This window comes from Pogoniulus pusillus, chromosome 6 (genome assembly GCF_015220805.1).
Source record: "Pogoniulus pusillus isolate bPogPus1 chromosome 6, bPogPus1.pri, whole genome shotgun sequence".
In the NCBI taxonomy this organism is placed as follows: Eukaryota; Metazoa; Chordata; class Aves; order Piciformes; family Lybiidae; genus Pogoniulus; species Pogoniulus pusillus.
Genome location: NC_087269.1, coordinates 33,808,019 through 33,824,308, shown reverse-complemented (window position 1 = coordinate 33,824,308; position 16,290 = coordinate 33,808,019). Strand labels below are relative to the sequence as shown.

Below are 16,290 nucleotides of genomic sequence, written 5' to 3'. Positions count from 1 at the left end.
CTAGACAGTTGTGATAGACCAGCTCATCACAGCATACTGGGGGGTGCTGTAAGGGCATTTCCAAACACCAATTGCTGAACAGGATGTTTTGTGGCTAGATGGAATGGGTCCAGAGGAGGGACATGAAAATGATTGCGGGCTGTAGCACCTTTCCTACAAGGACTGGATGAGAGAGCTGGGATGTCTAGCATGGTGAAGAAAGGGCTGCAGTGAGACCTACTTGTGGCCTTCCGGTACCTGAAGGAGGCCTACAAGAAGGCTGCAGAGGGATTGTTCACAGTGGCCTGGAGTGATAGCATGAGGGGAAATGGTTTAAAATTAGAGAAGAATAGATTTAGATTGGATGTTAGGAACAAGTTCTTGACTGTGATGGTTTGGGTGTTACCCTCCTCCCCCAACGTTGGAAATCACCCAGCTAAACCCAGCGGCTCTGGAAAATTGAATGAAGCTTTATATTTACAGCTTAAGACAGTGTACAAGCAGATACAATATATACAGAAATATACCAGTTAAAAAGTAATACAGAAACACAACAGCCTGAGTCCCCAGGAGGGGCTCCCAACCACCCTTCCACCTTCCTCCCACCCCTCTTCCTTACCCAAGACTTTGCCTTACACTTTAGGTAGTTTGGAGGGTCGGCCAGGGGGTTAGGAAGCAGATGGATTAGTCACACAGATGCCAGGTTAGGTTAGAGAGGTTGAGCCCCAAAGAGAGACTCCATTATCTGTGTTCTTTATCTCATACATCTCAGCAAGCCTATGAGTGAAGTAGACATCACCTTTGTTTCCTTTTCACAGCCTGTAATCTAATTCTTCTCACCAAAACATTCCAGCTAAGCTCAAACTAGCAAATTAGAGAAGAGTAGATTTAGACTGGATGTTAGGAACAAGTTCTTGACCATGAGGGTGGTGAAACAGTGGAATAGGATGTCCAGGGAGGTAGTTGAGTCTTCATCCTAGAGATATTCAAGATCAGGCTGGACAAGGCTCTGAGCAACCTGATCTAGTGGAGAATGTCTCTGCTTACTGCAGGAGGTTTGGTCTTAATGACCTTTGGAGGTCCCTTCCAACTTGAACTGTTCTATGATTCTATAAATGATTTTAGGGTTTGTTTCATGGACTTGGGACTGCATGAATGTTTGGTGAATCTTAGCAGCTGTTGCCAATTAATCTTCATAATAAAATCTAGATCATTTAATGAAGTACACTGTTTCCTCTTTGAGTGAAAAAAGAAGTATATTTGGGCTTCCAAGGAAGATGGATGTTTATTTACATAGGCTGTGCCAGTCAGGCCTAGTATTCAAGCTCTCTTCAACCTAAATGTTCTCATATTGCAATATTGCCAGCCATCCACATTGCCTTTTGGGCTCAATTGGCTTCTACAGGACCAGCACATTTCTCCTTGCAGGATATAGACCTGTGGTATACTGAATATTCACTGTTCTACAAGCGTGTGGATTTAAGTCTTAAGTTTAGTATTAGTTTTGTTAAGCTCCTTTCACTGTAAGTTACTGCCTGTCTACAAGACAGATCACTCATGTTTGGAAAGTTATTAGTGTAACTTCAGAGAAAGGTGTGTTGAAGAAGTTGTTTGGATATTTTAGCTCCATTTCTAACTCAAACTTCAAAGGAAAAAAAAACCGCCCTCTAAGTTGCTTTCAGTGCCAACTCTCTGAATGTTATTGCTGTATCAGAGGATATGTGGGGATTCCCAGGAATACTGTTCTTCTGGCATGAGTGCCTCCTGTGATGCAAAATGTGGTTAATGATGAGTTTTGTTTGAGATGCCTATGAATAAGCTGAGTTTTCTGGAGGATGGTAACAGTGAACAGGTTTGTCCTTGCCAGGAAGTCTTTGCATAATATGTTGTTCTCTGCTTTTCTCACGTTACCTTTTGAGAAATGTAAAGTTGAACAGGTCTGTCTATGAGCTGATACAAGAAATCTCCTCAAAAGGTACCAAGACACTACATCTTGTAGAAAAAGTGTACTCTTCTTTTAGTAGCCTTTTGTGAAAATATTTTGTAAGGTTTACATGTTTGTGCTCAATAAGTATATAAAATGTATTAATCTGTGTGCTCGTTTTGACATGATATATTGTGCATGAATAAAAAACCCATTCAGTTTGCTCTGCTTGCTCACGTTTATCATATACTTTCCATATCCCATATACGACATATGCTTCTTAAAATCATTTCATGTGAAGTTTTATTTTAGCTTTTACCCAACAAGAAAGAATATCGCATGAAAACCTAATGCAAAAGTTCTTTTTTCTTTCTTTGTTTTTGTTCTTTTTCAAATACTGACTCAGAAAAGCTCTTGCTCTTATTGGCTTTGTGAGTGTGAAGCATATCCGAATAGTGCATGGGATTTATAGATTTGAATTTATTCCAGTTGCTTCACAGTTTGCACATCAATTGCCTGTCACTTAAAGGAATTTTGGGTTCTGCATGAAATAGTTCTGAGTGCTTAAAAAAAATATAGCTATATAATGTCATTTTGCACAGGTTTATATTTTGTATAGGTTCAATAACTGAATAAAACAACAGCAGAAATTATTAAAAGGATAATTCTAGTAGTTCCATAAAGCAGTGACATAACTAAACAGGCAAAACAGAACTGATAACAAATATTTCAGAAGTAGCACATCAGAAAGTCAATAGGAAGTAAGAGAAGAAATTTTGATGTGGCTTTATTTTTACTTCATGGATTCCTTCTTCATGTCTGGTGTTCCTCATTGTTTGCAGATTTGGTTGCAGTGTGCTTTCTGTCACTCATTTCATGTTGCATTTTTATTTTTGAGCAGTCATCAGTATATGGCTCATCCTTTTTTCCTTTCCTTTTAAAAATCTTCTTTTGCCTCTTTCATCCTAACTCATGCAGACAATTGTACTTGCTTTTTGTAATATTACAACGTTTACTGACCAATTTTCTTCTCTGGTCTCTCTGTTTTTCAATCATTTTTGTTGATTTTTATGTTTGATTTTGATTTAACAATTTAAGAAACAGTTGAACGGAGTGCAGGAGCAACAAGATCCCTACCTACTACTTACTCATACAAGCCATTCTTTTCAACACGGCCATATCAGTCATGGACAACAGCTCCAATTACAGTGCCTGGGCAAACCAAATCAGGCTTCACTTCCTTATCAAGTTCTTCCTCTAACACTCCTACAGCTTCCCCATTAAAATCAATATGGTCTGTTTCTTCTACTTCTCCAATCAAATCCACATTAGGAGCTTCTACCACATCTTCAGTTAAATCTGTTAGTGATGTAGCATCTCCGATTAGATCGTTTCGGACAATCTCTTCACCAATAAAAACTGTGGTATCGCAGCCTCCTTACAATATACAGGTTACTACAGGCTCTTTCGTCAGAGCTCCTGCAGTCACAGAAGCTGCTAGTCTGAAAGGGCTGGCATCCACTACTACATTCCCCTCTCGGACATCTCCAGTGACTACAGCAGGATCTCTCTTGGAGAGATCATCCATAACCATGACGCCTCCAGCATCCCCCAAATCCAACATTAACATGTACTCTTCAAGTTTGCCTCTTAAATCGGTCATCACATCAGCATCTTCACTTTTATCGTCCCCTCTGAAATCAGTGGTGTCACCTGCTAAGTCAGCAGTTGATGCTGTTTCATCCTCTAAAGTCATGATGGCCTCGTCTCTCTCGTCGCCAGCAAAACATGTAGCTGGGCACACAGAGGTACCATTGCTTAATGGATCTGTGTCACCTCTGAAATACCCATCTTCTGCCAACTTAATAAACGGATCCAAAGCTGCAGCTGTTTTTCAAGACAAGATGGCTGCAGCTGCACATACTGCAAGTTGCACTGCCAGTGCAGTTGCTGACACGGCTGAGAGAGTGCTTTCAACAGCTACAACAATGTCATTTTCTCCACTCAGGTCATTTGTGTCCTCAGCACCATCAGCTTTCCAGTCAATGAGAACTCCTCCTGCAGGTGCTTTGTACACAGCCCTTGGGTCAATATCTGCAACTACCTCATCAGTAACTTCATCAACAATAACAGTGCCAGTATATTCTGTAGTCAATGTTTTGTCTGAACCAGCATTAAAGAAGCTCCCAGAGTCGTCTTCACTTACAAAATCAGCTGCTGCGCTGCTGTCACCTATTAAAACATTGACTACAGAGGCACGCACACAGCCTACCTTTAGTCGAACTTCATCACCAGTAAAATCATCCTTATTTTTAGCACCTTCTGCTCTCAAATTGTCCACACCATCTTCTTTATCCTCCAGTCAGGAGATACTGAAAGATGTCGCTGAAATGAAGGAGGATCTAATAAGAATGACTGCAATATTGCAGACAGATGTCACAGAGGACAAACCGTTCCAGCCTGAGATACCAAAAGAGGGTAGAATTGATGATGAAGAGCCCTTTAAAATTGTTGAGAAAGTAAAAGAGGACTTAGTAAAAGTTAGCGAGATTCTCAAAAAAGATGTGTGTTTAGAAAGTAAAGGGTCTGCTAAAGCACCCAAAAGTGATCAAGGACACCTGTCTGAGGATGACTGGGTAGAGTTCAGTACAGAGGAGATTGATGAAGCGAGACAGCAAGCTTTGACAAGCCCTCCTATATCTGTTCCCGAGAAGGTCCAAATTAAAACTAAAACCGTGTCGGAAAAGGATTATAGCTTGTCAAAAGTTATTGATTACTTAGCAAACGATATTGGTAGCAGCTCATTAACAAACATAAAGTACAAGTTTGAAGAGGGGAAAAAAGAAGGTGAAGAGAGACAAAAACGCATTTTAAAACCAGCTATTGCATTGCAGGAACATAAACTTAAAATGCCTCCAGCCTCCATGAGGCCTTCAACATCAGAAAAGGAGTTATGTAAAATTGCAGATTCCTTTTTTGGAACAGACACTATTTTAGAGTCTCCAGATGACTTTTCTCAACATGATCAAGATAAAAGTCCCTTGTCTGACAGTGGCTTTGAAACAAGGAGTGAAAAGACACCTTCTGCCCCACAAAGTGCTGAGAGCACAGGGCCAAAACCACTTTTCCATGATGTACCCATCCCTCCCGTCATTACGGAAACAAGAACTGAGGTCGTTCATGTTATCCGCAGCTACGAACCATCATCTGAAGAAATTCCAGAGCAGAAAGCAGAGGAGCTACCAGCCTCAAAACCTACTCCTGCATTTATGGAGCTGGAGCAAAAGCCTGCTGGATCTATAAAAGAGAAGGTTAAAGCATTTCAAATGAAAGCCAGCAGCAGCGAAGAAGATGACCATAAGTGTGTCCTTAGTAAAGGTGTCCGAGTAAAAGAAGAAACTCATATCACTACGACAACTAGGATGGTTTACCATAAACCTCCGTGCACTGAAAGCACATCTGAAAGAATTGAGGAAACAATGTCTGTTCATGACATAATGAAAGCCTTTCAATCTGGACGTGACCCTTCCAAAGAACTGGCAGGTCTATTTGAACATAAGTCATCAGTAACATCCGATGTTAGCAAGTCTGCTGAAACTTCACCACAACATGCAGAGAAGGACAGCAAAGTGAAACCCAAACTGGAGCGAATAATAGAGGTCCATATTGAAAAAGGTAATCAGGCTGAACCTACTGAAGTCATTATTAGAGAAACAAAAAAGCATCCAGAAAAAGAAATGTATGTGTATCAGAAAGACTTACCTCGGGGAGATATTAACTTAAAAGAGTTGGAAAAACATGATGCTTTTCCTTGTTCAGATGAACAAGGTCAGCAAGAAGAAGAGGAGCTCACAGCCGAAGAGTCACTTCCTTCTTATCTGGAATCCTCTAGAGTTAACACTCCTGTGTCCCAGGAAGAGGACAGTCGCCCTAGTTCTGCTCAACTCATGTCTGATGACTCTTACAAAACACTGAAGCTTTTGAGTCAGCACTCAATAGAATACCATGATGATGAGTTGTCAGAACTAAGAGGGGAGTCTTACAGGTTTGCTGAGAAAATGCTTCTTTCAGAAAAGCTAGATGTGTCTCATTCTGATACTGAGGAGTCAGTTACTGACCATGCTCTACCCCTTAGTGCAGAGTTACAGGGGTCTGATAAACGATGCAGAGAAAAAGTAGTTACTGCCCCCAAAAAAGAGATCCTCTCCAAAATCTATAAAGATGTATCTGAAAATGGTATAGGTAAAATGTCTAAAGACGATCATTATGATAAAGTGACAGTGTTACACTACACTGGAGATATTAGTAGTCCAAAACATGCCATGTGGATGCGCTTTACTGAGGACAGATTAGACAGAGGTAGAGAAAAGTTGATATATGAAGACAGGGTGGACAGGACTGTTAAAGAGGCAGAAGAAAAACTGACTGAAGTATCACAGTTTTTTCGGGATAAAACAGAGAAGTTGAACGATGAGCTACAGTCTCCAGAGAAGAAGCAGCATAAAAAGAATGGCAAAGAAATACATTCTAGCCAGAGCTCTGCCAGCAGCAGCCCCGAGAAAGTTCTGCTCGCTGAATTGCCGTCATCCGGTGATGAATGGAGTAAGGTGAAGCAGTATGCGCATGATGGAAAATGCTTTCCCAAGGTGGATGAACGAAGAGCATCCAGCTTGCCCAGCAGTCCTGAAAAAAGGATATTTGTGCAGCATGCAGAGGACTCTAAACAAACTATGGAACACAAAGGAAGTGCTCAGCAGACTGGAGCACCTGAGGTTTCACAGACTGGATTTCAGCTGAAGCAATCAAAACTCAGTTCCATTAGGCTTAAATTTGAACAAAGTATAAGTCCGAGGAGTAAGGATGCAACTCAAGAAGAAAAAAAACTGGATGGTCACTCCAAAATTCCAGTTAAGAAACTGCAAGAAAGTAAGTTACCAGTGTATCAGTTTTATTCCAGAGAGAAACACGCAAAGCAAGTCGAAGTCATTGATGGGAGCACAGCTTTACAGAAAGAGGTGAAAACACAGGAAGAATTTGTTCCAGGTAAAGCAAAAGCTATTGAAGACTCCCATGCTTCAGACACTCAAAAACAAAGAACTGAGCTGAGTAAAGGCGTGCCAGAATACTTTTCAGAACCACAGACAAAAGAACTGGCATGTGGCTCAGACTCAACAATGAAGGGACACTGGGACAAAAGGATCTTTAGGACATGGGAAAGTCCTGGAACTTCTAATCATAAAACACAAAAAGAAAGACTTGCACATGTGCTGGTTCCAGATACAGTAAAAGAAAACCATGTTGATCACGCTGAAGCTAAAACTGACCAAAAAAGTGAATTTATCACTGTGACGGAGCACAAACTGGCAGCAAATGGAATCCATTCAGAAGAAGTGAAGGAACTGACTGTAAAATCTCCCTCAAAAAGGGTTTTATACCGAGAATTTGTTGTAAGAGAGGGGGAACGTAATGGTGAAGTGGCCGATAAAATACCCAAAAGGAAAGAAGACATTGCTGTGTCCCATATTCCAGTCAGAGTTGTTGAGGAGAAGAGAACCATGCTTGATGGTGTTTATGAACGTTCAGCCAAAGTATCCCAGTCAGCTGTGATTAAGGGGAAAGTTGAGAGACAGATGGATTATGTGGAAGATGAGAAAGTAAAGCATTCAGAAACCAGGAAAGTTACCAAGCAGCAGAGCTCAACAGGACTAAGTCCTCCTGTTGAGGAAACTGAGCTATCCCCTAGCAAATCACCAGATTCTTTAGAATGCAGTCCTGGAAAGGAATTTCCTTCAAGTGAGTTAGCTGACCCTGGTGCCAGTGATTACTTGGATAAAGTTGCACCTCTAGTAAGCACTGAGGGAGTAAAAGAGATTAAGACCTTACCTGTTTACGTCAGTTTTGTACAAGTAGGAAAGCAATATGAGAAAGAGGTGCAACAAGGAAGTATAAAAAAAATTGTCAGTCAGGAGAGTAAGACAGTACAAGAGACAAGGGGAGCATTTTACACAGCTAGACAGCAAAAACAACCTCCTTCTCCACAAGGCAGTCCAGAAGATGACACACTAGAACAAGTGTCCTTTATAGATAGCTCTGGTAAAAGCCCTTTAACACCAGAAACACCAAGTTCAGAGGAAGTGAGTTATGAGTTTACCTCTAAAACACCCGACTCACTAATAGCTTATATCCCAGGCAAGCCCAGCCCTATACCTGAGGTATCTGAGGAGTCAGAGGAGGAAGCAGAGGCTAAGTCAACGTCTGTAAAACAGGCAGAAGTTGTGGAACCACAGATTGACAAAGCATTACCTAATCACATAAATAAGGACTCTAACAAAAGACCCAAAGGTAACAGAGTTGCCTACATCGAATTCCCTCCTCCTCCACCACTGGATGCAGATCAAGGCGAGTCCGAAAAGAAGCCTCATTATTCCACTGAGAGTGAGATGGAAATGACAGAAGTCAACTTGCAAGATGAACACGACAAATGCCAGCTGGCTGAACCTGTCATAAGAGTACAGCCACCATCTCCTGTGCCGCCGGGAGCAGATGTCAGTGACTCCAGTGATGATGAATCTCTCTATCAACCTGTTCCACTTAAAAAGTATACATTCAAACTGAAAGAACTGGAAGATGACAAGAAAGAAACCTCAAAACCCAGAGCTCCTGAAAAGATTGAGAAACAGAAAGAGTTAGGACATCCCGCTTCTGGGAAACCTCATGAGTTTGACACTGGGCTTGATTCACCCCAGAATGATGTAGTGCAAAATGGGAGTAACAATGACCAGTCTGTCACAGAGTGTTCCATAGCAACCACTGCAGAATTCTCCCATGATACCGATGCAACAGAGATTGACTCTCTAGACGGTTATGATTTGCAAGATGAAGATGATGGTTTAACTGAGAGTGATTCTAAACTTGCAGGTCCAGCAGTTGAAACCAAAAAGGACGTATGGACTACAGAAGGCATTCTAAAGCAGACCGATCGCTGCTTTAGCCAGAGTAAGCTTGAAGTCATTGAAGAGGAAGGCAAGGTAGGCCCCGAAGAAGACAAGGCACCTTCAAAGGGTCCAGCTTCTGAAAAAGCCGGAGATAAGAGTGACCAGAAGTCAGGGGCACAGTTTTTCACTTTGGAAGGCAGACACCCTGACAGGACTGTATTTCCTGACACATATTTCAGTTATAAAGTAGACGAAGAATTTGCAACACCTTTCAAAACAGTGGCCACCAAGAGTCTAGATTTTGATCCGTGGTCCAATAACCGAGGTGACGATGAAGTGTTTGAGACTAAATCAAGGGATGATGAGGCTAAGCCATTTGGTCTGGCAGTGGAAGACAGATCTCAAGCAACAACACCCGATACAACGCCAGCCAGAACTCCAACAGATGAAAGTACACCAACTAGCGAGCCCAACCCCTTCCCATTTCATGAAGGGAAGATGTTTGAGATGACTCGCAGTGGTGCAATTGACATGAGCAAGAGGGATTTTGTTGAAGAAAGACTCCAATTTTTTCAGATTGGTGAGCATACTTCTGAAGGGAAGTCAGGGGACAAGGGGGAAGGGGATAAAAGTACAGTCACTGTCACCACACAGCCACAGGCAGGGGACAGCACTGTAGAAACAAACCTAGAGAGACCAGTAGAAACAACAGCAGTTGAACATAAGCCCATCATCCAGGCCAGTGGAGATTGCATGGAACAAACCCTTGGTAGTAACTCACTGGAAAAGTCATCGGCAGCGGTAAATGCTTCTAAAGTTGACCCCAAATTGCGCACACCAATTAAAATGGGAATTTCTGCTTCCACCATGACTCTGAAGAAAGATGGCCCTGGCGAAATGACAGATAAGATAGAAGCTGTGATGCCAAGTGGTCAGGGATTAGAAAATGAAGCTGTAGCAGTGATGGCGAGTTCAGCTTCTAGCCAGACAAGCTGTAGGCAAACAGAAAACACTGATTTTCCAAAAGATAATTATAATAACAACAACAATTTGGATTCATCCGCTGTCCCTCCAGATGATAGTACCTGTAATGTAGTGCTAAAAGAACATTCGGAACCCAAATGTTCCCTCCAGAATGGTAATCAAGAGAAAAGCACTTCAGGAAAAGGTACAGGGACAACACAAGGACACAGAGTAAGAGATAAGCAAAAACCACACGGAGAGCAGCAAAAGTCAACAGAAATGGTAGGGGCTAGAGGAAAATCCAAGCTTCCTGTAAAGGCCAGCTCAGTAAAAGAAGCCTTTTCACAGAATATTCTCCAAAGCAATACAGGGAGTAAAGCGAGAGCGGCTAAAAAGCCTGACAAAGCCAAACAAAACAATTCTCCCTGTCTAGAAGCAAGGTCTAGGATTCCTGTAAAAAATACACATAAGAGTAATCTAGCTAGAAGAACTCCAGCCCTGCCAAAACAAGAGCAGGTAGAGAAAGAAAAAGCAAAGCAGCTTCCTTCTAAATTACCAGTAAAGGTAAGATCTACCTCCGTCACCATGACAACAGTTAAAGTAAGGAAAAACCAGCTTAGGGAGGTATGTAAACATTCTATTGAATATTTTAAGGGAATTAGTGGTGAGACATTAAAGCTTGTGGATCGTCTATCTGATGAAGAGAAAAAGATGCAGTCAGAGGTCTCTGATGATGAAGAAGACAGTACATCAAGGAACACATCCTTATCAGAAGCTACTCAAGTTTACCAGCCTTCCATTACATCGAAGTCTGCTAGAGACATGAGAACAGAGGCAGCATCTATAAAATCAAAGAGTGAAAAGGCCGACAGTGAGAGGAGGAGGAGTAAGAGGACTGGTGAGAATGAAGGCAGTCAGGTTTCTGGAGCTCTCTTGGCTCACCTCGTGGAGATCAAGCCTAGTTTGTAAAACTTTCAACTTGTTGATCCTAGTGCATGAACTGTTGTGGTTGCCTGTGGAGTGACTTAACTGTAGTTTTCATTCTGTCATTGTCATCTGTATGTGCTGTCTTCTGCTATTCTTTCTTCCTTCAAACAACTCCTGTACTGTAGAAAGCTAGTGAAGCATGCCAAAGACATTCATGTAACTAAACATTTATGTAACTCAGAAACGGAAAGATTTCTTTTATGACAGCAAATTTATTCTGTCAAAGTAGTAAAGATAGATGATAATCTGGTCTTGGTGGTTTCCACCAGTAATTCAACAATTTGTGTACAGTCTAACAGCTAGATTGTCAGCATGTTTGGTTTCATTACACGACATCATGTAGTTTGACATTTGGCTTTACACAGGTGAAAACCTAAAATCTGTGGAAAAAAAAATTTGCTTTGTAGGTTATTAAGACACACAACCATTCAAATAAACAATATAAGCACCGGCAACGTAGTCAAATTAAAGCTATTCCTTATAATAAGCTATTGTCCAGTATTGTAGTTTTCTGTGCAAAACATTTTTAATCGAGAAATTGTGAATCACAGGTCCACAGAGTCCATGCGAACGGACAGATATAAGGATGGCAATTGTAGCTGATCATCTAGGACTTAGCTGGACAGGTAAGCTTTTCTGCTTTTGTATTGGCATTAATCTTCACTGTGATGTTTTAAGGTAGGCTTTTAATAAAAGCCTCAGCAGTAGGCTCTCCCAAATTCACAGTCACCCCAGCTTCCCAAAACAAGCAACGCGCTGCTGGGCAGGGATGCGTAATAGGAAATTATCCCGTGGTCTTAACAGCAAATCGAACAGAAGCTCACTTCGCTCAAGAAGTTCAGAGGATCTCTCTACCCAGTCTCAGGGCTACCTCTGTGTCTGGACAGCAGTTTCTCCAAAGCCCTGGGAGTTGTGGGGAATGCAGCAGTTTGTACCATGTGTGGGATTGTCAAACTGTACGCCTGCCATTCTTCCACATATTCATAGGCTAAACTGGCCTCTCGTGGGCTTACAGCTGCAGCAGACAACCCTTCCTGCCTATAGGTGACAACAGCACCAGTGCCGAGTTGCACAGCAAGCTCACGAAGGAGTACCTGTCACCAGGAGAAAAAGCAAAACATGCAGATTTCATAACTTAGCAATGATGAGGTGGTCTCCATGGAGGGTCTTTCAACCTTGTTTGAGTGGCTTACTGAGTGTAAATGCACTAAGTGGTCATAAAGAGTAAATGCAGTAAGAGCTCACAGAGATGATTGAAATTCAAAGTGATTTCTGTCTTTGGAAATTAAAGTATAATAATAATAATAATAATAATAATAATAATAATAATAATAATGCCATGGTCATTGTTATCTGTGAAGTTTGTGTCAGGCAGTTTTGTTGACATCTGTGTGATCTATGATAATTTAAAGCCTGACCGGAGTTTATGATTTGTTCATTGTTTTTGTTGTTTGGTTTTGTTTTTTCTTGCTTGCTTATTTTTTTTGTCTTTATAGAACTGGCAAGAGAACTGAATTTTTCCGTGGATGAAATAAATCAAATCCGAGTAGAAAACCCAAATTCTCTTATTGCTCAAAGTTTCATGTTATTAAAAAAATGGGTTACCAGAGATGGGAAAAATGCTACAAGTAAGTTCAAGTAGATATTTTCTTGTTTGTAAGTCGTAGGCCATTTAATCTTTTGCCTGATCTAAATAGCTTAAATTGAAGAAAACCTGATGAATGTTTTTTTTTTGCAAACAATTGACGGAAAAAAAAGTTTCGGTTGTATCTTTTTTACCAGAAGCCAGAAATGTGTCATATATATTCAGCATAGATGTAGAACAAAAGAATCTGTTTTCTGCCTCCCTAACTGATAGGACAAGTAATGAAAATATTATGGAAAACATTCTGATATCAAGGAACGTGAAACATAGAATCATAGAATGTCCTCAGTTTGAAGGGATGTTAGAGGTCATCTACTCCAACCTCCCTGCCAAGGCCCACACGTTTCTCCACTAGACTCAGATGCTTGAGGCCTCATTCAACCTGGCCTTGAACACCACCAGGGATGAGGCATCCACAGGCTCCCTGGGAAACCTATTCCATAGCCTCACCACGCTCACACTGAATAACTTCTTCCTAAGATCCATTCTAAACCTACTCTCCCTCAACTTCAAGCCATTCCCCCTTGTCCTGTTGCTAAACATCTTTATGAAAAGTCCCTCTCTGGTCTTCCTGTAGGATCCCTTCAGGTATTGGAAGGCAGCTGTAAGGTCCCCCCAGAGTCTTCTCTTCCCTAGGCTGAACAACCCCAGTTCCCTTAGCCTATCCTCATAGCAGAGGTGTTCCAGCCCTTTGATCGTCTTTGTGGCCCTCTGCTGGACTCGCTCCAACAGCTCTGTGTTACTCCTGTGATGGGGACTCCAGAAGCAGACATGCAAATAGACTGGAAAAGTTAGGTAGTCTCACAGTATTGCAGGTGATAAGAAAAAAAATAAACCTCCTTCTAGGAGGAGTGATGGAGACACTGATTCTGCTGCATTTTACTTGAATTGCTCAACGTGAAAGAGAGGTTTTGATTTTTGTGTTAGGCCAGTGGTGTTCATTACTGTTCTGTAATCCACACACTCCTACACAGTGTCTGAGCTTACTCTGATCTCTTTGACTGTGAAAGTCATTTCCACTATTAACTGTGTTTTCACAGCACGGTCACTGTAAATGAGATTTCATGAAGTACTGCATGAACAGCCTTACACATGTTACTACCTACATGGCTACCTATTGTCTTGTTTCTCATGAAAGGATTTTTACACTCCTTTTATGCTCCAGCAAAAGGACTTTTTTTCAGTAATAAGCAAATACATTCTTTAAGAACTCTCTGACCTTCTTTATGAGGGAAAACTCTCAACAGATGGATAACTTGAATAAGTAGGCAGCAGAATGACTGCTTAGACAAACAATGGGGTTTGCTAGAACCAAAAGCATTGGGGCAGTCATAAATGCCAGCCATTTAGAATGAATGCAATGTCTGTATAACTGAGAAAGGTGATTACAAAGCTCTGCTAAGCCAAACTTTCTTTCTGATGTGTCTTTATTTGTTTTTCAGCTGATGCCTTAACCTCTGTATTGACAAAAATTAATCGAATAGATATCGTGACCCTGTTGGAAGGACCAATATTTGATTATGGAAATATTTCAGGCACCAGAAGTTTTGCAGATGAAAATAACGTTTTTCATGATCCCATTGATGGTAATTGAATTCCATGGTCATACTCAGTTCAGTGACATGTCCAATGATGCAGTAATGTCGTATAAAGGGCACAAACAACTGTTTTGAATGTGAAGAGGGTATTTTTTTTCTCTCCTAAAGCACACCTATAGTATGATATGTAGGTTGCACAGCAGTATCTCAAGGATGTCACAAATGTATGCCTCAGTAAGCTTGTTCCCACCAGCCTCGGGGTCAGTTGATAAGATTGGAATGTGAAAAGCATTCTACATTAGTTGTGGTTTGAGGCCTGCCCAAATATATCTTTTTAAGTACTTGGTATTGCATACTTTCCAAGTTACCTGGGAAATACATATGTCCTTTGACTCGCTGCCTAGATAGTTATCAATAGGATAGTTCCAAAAGGAAAAATATTAAAAAGAAGAGGGAAGAAAAAGTGCTTAGTAATTGCAGAGAGTAAATTAGTGTGTCATTTACTACCAAGCTTCTTTGAAACAAGTGAACATCAATTGCTTTGTGAATTTCACATGTACCATTTCTCCAATTGCAGCAGAAAAATAAAAGCCTGTTTTATTAATGCACAAGCAGATATCTTTTTCAGGCAACTAATGGGTGAAATTGTGTAATAATTTTCCTGTGGAAGCTGTGCCAATTGAGAACGTTATTGTGCAGGTTAATTTTCAGGTAGCTAAAAGGATAAATAAGTTCCACTTGTAAACCAGAACTGCTATTGGTATACTTTAGTGTTTATCACTATGTTGAAGCTGCTAAATGTTTATTTCTTCTTTTAAATGTTAGCTAACAGGCACTGGGTTGCTACATTCATTGCTTTGATTTTTGTCACATCTATTATAAATAGCTCCTTAAATAAGATTTTTCCTTTGTAAGTAACCTTTCCTTTGTTTTTTTTTGGCAATTTGTGCGAGTGTGTGTTGGGCTTTCTTTATATTTTAGCAGGATTGTCTTCATTTAGAGCGTATAAGCTCAGTGTGCTTCCATTACTGAGCAGCACTGCTAATCATTGAACCATTGCATTACAGAAATATTTTTCTGTTGACATTTTAAGAAAGTTGCTCTTGAAATGTTGCTTGCACTTTTTGATAATAGCATCAGTGTTTTTATGAGAAAAAAAACCAAGTGCTTCTCTGCAGTTGCTTTCTGTCTCTCCTCTTCTCTGAACCTTCCTCAAGCTTCCTTTCCTCACCAAGACCAGACCGCCTTTGCATTTCTCTCAGCTGATTCAGGAAACAAAACCCCAAACCCTCTTAGTGCACCTCCCTTCACAGGCAGCACAATGTCAAGTTAACCCCACCATATGTATTTTTTTCCTTTCCTAGGCTACCCAGCCTGTTGTTTGCTGGAAGGCAAACTTCAGTGGTGTTGTCCTTTTTGTGTGTATATATATATTCAGTTTAATCTTTTTGTGTGTTTTTCTCATGTTTTCATCAATTTTTCTTTTTTTCTCTTTATTTGGTCAGTGTATCTGATTGTACCCATGTCACCAAGATCACCTCACTCTCCAAGATCACCAAGATCTCCTTACTCACCACAGTCCTCTCGCCTGTATAACTTAACTGTACCTGAAATATTCATATAGCTCTCCCTTGTGCGTGTGTGTGTTCTCTTATCCCTTTGTTAACCTCCTTTTTTTCAGTTTTCTTTTATCCTGCTGTGTAGTTAGATCTGCTATTCTTTAGTATCCTCATTAGGACCCATTTCCATTCCTCGTTCTTATAACTATTCCATTCTTGTGGCTCTGTGGTTAAATTGGAGTTATATATATTAGTAACATTGTATTGCTGGTATTGTGTAGACAATTTATAGACAATTCGATTAAAAATGTGGACCTGTTGTGCAAATAATAACTACTGACAAAAAAAAGGCAGCTATCCTATCTTATGATCTACTTCTACTTTCAAAATCTATTTATTAAGCTTGCCAATTAAAAAGAACCCTTAAAACTTAGGGAAGAAAGATTTTCACAAAATAGCTGCAAGAGATTGTATTGGATATAAAGGAACAACCACCCTTGTCCACATTTGATTTATTGCATGCTCATAAGAGAAACTGCTGTAGCTTGAAAATGTTAAAATGGCTGCAAAGTGATTTTGTTAAAGCTTTACAGACTATTTACAGAATAGTCCAAAGTACTGGCTTCACTCTCCTGGTCACTGGCAGTATTCATTCTCTGTGAGAACTAGCTATCAGAACTGAATTTGTTCTTAGACACCTGCACCTCCTCATGCATTTTAGACTTTATATAACCCATGAATCAATCATTTGACATTTGCT

At 40.6% G+C, this 16,290-nt stretch overlaps 1 protein-coding gene across 14 annotated transcripts in view; it reads left to right on the top strand.

The window, feature by feature from the left end:
* Positions 1 to 16,290, top strand: part of ANK3 (ankyrin 3) — a 430,392-nt gene that overhangs the window by 390,365 nt on the left and 23,737 nt on the right. For all 14 annotated transcript variants that reach the window (XM_064145162.1, XM_064145163.1, XM_064145166.1 and 11 more), the window contains 4 exons: positions 3,002 to 10,699; positions 11,340 to 11,414; positions 12,285 to 12,416; positions 13,876 to 14,019. In XM_064145162.1, the coding sequence (XP_064001232.1) occupies positions 3,002 to 10,699; positions 11,340 to 11,414; positions 12,285 to 12,416; positions 13,876 to 14,019 (8,049 nt within the window). The remainder of the gene's footprint in view (positions 1 to 3,001; positions 10,700 to 11,339; positions 11,415 to 12,284; positions 12,417 to 13,875; positions 14,020 to 16,290) is intronic.